The sequence below is a fragment of the Lemur catta genome, chromosome 13, assembly GCF_020740605.2.
Source record: "Lemur catta isolate mLemCat1 chromosome 13, mLemCat1.pri, whole genome shotgun sequence".
NCBI lineage: Eukaryota > Metazoa > Chordata > Mammalia > Primates > Lemuridae > Lemur > Lemur catta.
Window position 1 is genome coordinate 1605616 of NC_059140.1, and position 2013 is coordinate 1607628.

General features: G+C 38.7%; 1 protein-coding gene across 1 annotated transcript; it reads right to left on the reverse strand.

Moving 5' to 3' along the window:
- Window positions 1-725: 725 nt before the first annotated feature.
- Window positions 726-1664, reverse strand: LOC123649109 (olfactory receptor 2L13-like). The gene has a single exon (XM_045567018.1). It carries the CDS (start codon window positions 1662-1664, stop codon window positions 726-728), a length of 939 nt encoding a protein of 312 aa, XP_045422974.1.
- Window positions 1665-2013: the final 349 nt, after the last annotated feature.

The following is a 2013-nucleotide window of genomic DNA, read 5'->3' on the forward strand; positions in this document are numbered from 1 at the left end:
CTGGCTCAGGAAACAAAAAATTAATCCCCACTGACATTGTGTCTGCACCCACAGGCCACTACTTTCACCTTAAACTTTTAACATTAGGTAGAGCAATATAAAAAGAAGTCAAATAATTCAAATCTCCTCTCATTTGCTATGTTGTTTACCAGAATGTACTGTATGTAATTCTTAAAGTGGGACAACAAGGCACCTCACTATGAGAATTACCCAACTGATCTCCACTTAACAAGATCTCTGGCTCCCTGTGCAGTGTGTGTCCATTTAGCCATATTTTTCTATCCAATTATTATCCTATAATTATTATTTTGTGTGTTCCACTCATTCTTTACTTGTTTCATGTCCTCAGACTAGAAGATACAATATGCTCTAAGTATAAAATAAACACGAGACTTTGAAGACTTACAATGAAAAAAAAGTAACAGACTGCATAAGGAATTTTAATTACACGTGGAAAGTATATTTTGATATGAGTATAAATATTACATGAATAGTAATATATATATACAATATAGTTTGCATATATCTTTAAGAATATGCTACATAATTAATATCAATATTGTTAAGTTAATATTGATAATAATGTTCTGAATTAAATATATGATTTAAGTTAGTTTAACTCATTAAATGTGTCTACTGGAAAATTTTAAATTATATCTCTATCAGACAACACTGTTCTAGCATGTTCTAATCAATCTGGAAAAGGGAAGTATGGACAGCCATGATCATTCTTTCAGGGAGGAGAATATCCCAAACACTCTTTTCATGGCCCCCAGGACTTCTTTATTCATTAGGCTGTAAATGACGGGATTTAGCATGGGAGTGAGGATGGTGTAGAAGACGGACAGGATCTTATCTTCTGCTGGTGAGCGGAGATTCCTGGGCCGAAGGTAGTTGTAGAAAAAAGGTACACAGTAAAAGATCACTACAGTTAAATGTGTTGAACAGGTGGTGAAGGCCTTTTTTCTTCCCTCTTTTGAGCGCATATTGTAGACAGCAAATAGGACCCGGCCATAGGAAGCAGTGATACCCAGGAAGGGAAGAAGGAGAAAGAGGGTTGTGCTCATAAAAACCATGTACTCATGGACCCAAGTGTCCATACAGGCAAGAGACAACATGGCTGGGATATCACAAAAGAAATGATCAATGGCCCTAGACCTGCAGTAAGGAATACGGAGAGTGTAGACTGAGTGTGCCAAGGAGTTGATGGAACCCACTGTCCAAGATCCTATGATCATCTTCATACACATCTTGTTACTCATATGGGTGGGATAATGGAGGGGGTGGCAGATGGCCACATAACGGTCATAGGCCATGGAGGCCAGCAGTAAGCCTTCAGAACCAATCGTGGTCACAAAGAAGAAGCTTTGCACACCACACCCCAGGAAGGAGATGCCTTTCTGGCCTGAGAGGAAGTTGAAAGCCATCTTGGGGACTATGCTGGAGATGCACATCAGGTCCATGAGGGACAGCTGGCTGAGCAGAAAATACATTGGTGTGTGGAGACAGGGATCCACATGTATGAGGTGAATCATGGCCAAGTTACCCACTGAGGCAAGGAAGAATATGATGATAACAAGGCACAAGAGAAGAAGGCCAGTTTGCTTTAGGGGAAACAATCCCAACAAAATGAAATCATTTGAAGTGTGATTCCATTTTTCCATGAAAACTTACTGCTTGATCTTCCTTGAAAGAAAAATGAATAACAACAACAAAAAATGAAACGAAGCAAAAGAGTAGAATAAAAAGGAACTGATATATTATAGAATGAACTGTTTTTCTCCAACACTACAGCTTTTGTTGAGTGCACTTTAGTATCTGAATTGAATGTTCTTTTTCTGATTGTGTCTGGTAACCATGTCAGAAAGTTATAGGTATAAGTGTGGTCTCTCAGTATAAAGTCTATCACAATAGGCAGCAAAGATAAATAAGCTAACTAAAACATTCCTTCCTGCGTTCTGGTCAGACACATCACTCATGAGTTATCAACAAGGCACAGGTACTGAGGAAGGC

Excerpts from the sequence above, each read along its gene's own strand:
- LOC123649109 (XM_045567018.1), bottom strand. The coding sequence starts at position 1,664 with ATGGAAAAATGGAATCACACTTCAAATGATTTCATTTTGTTGGGATTG.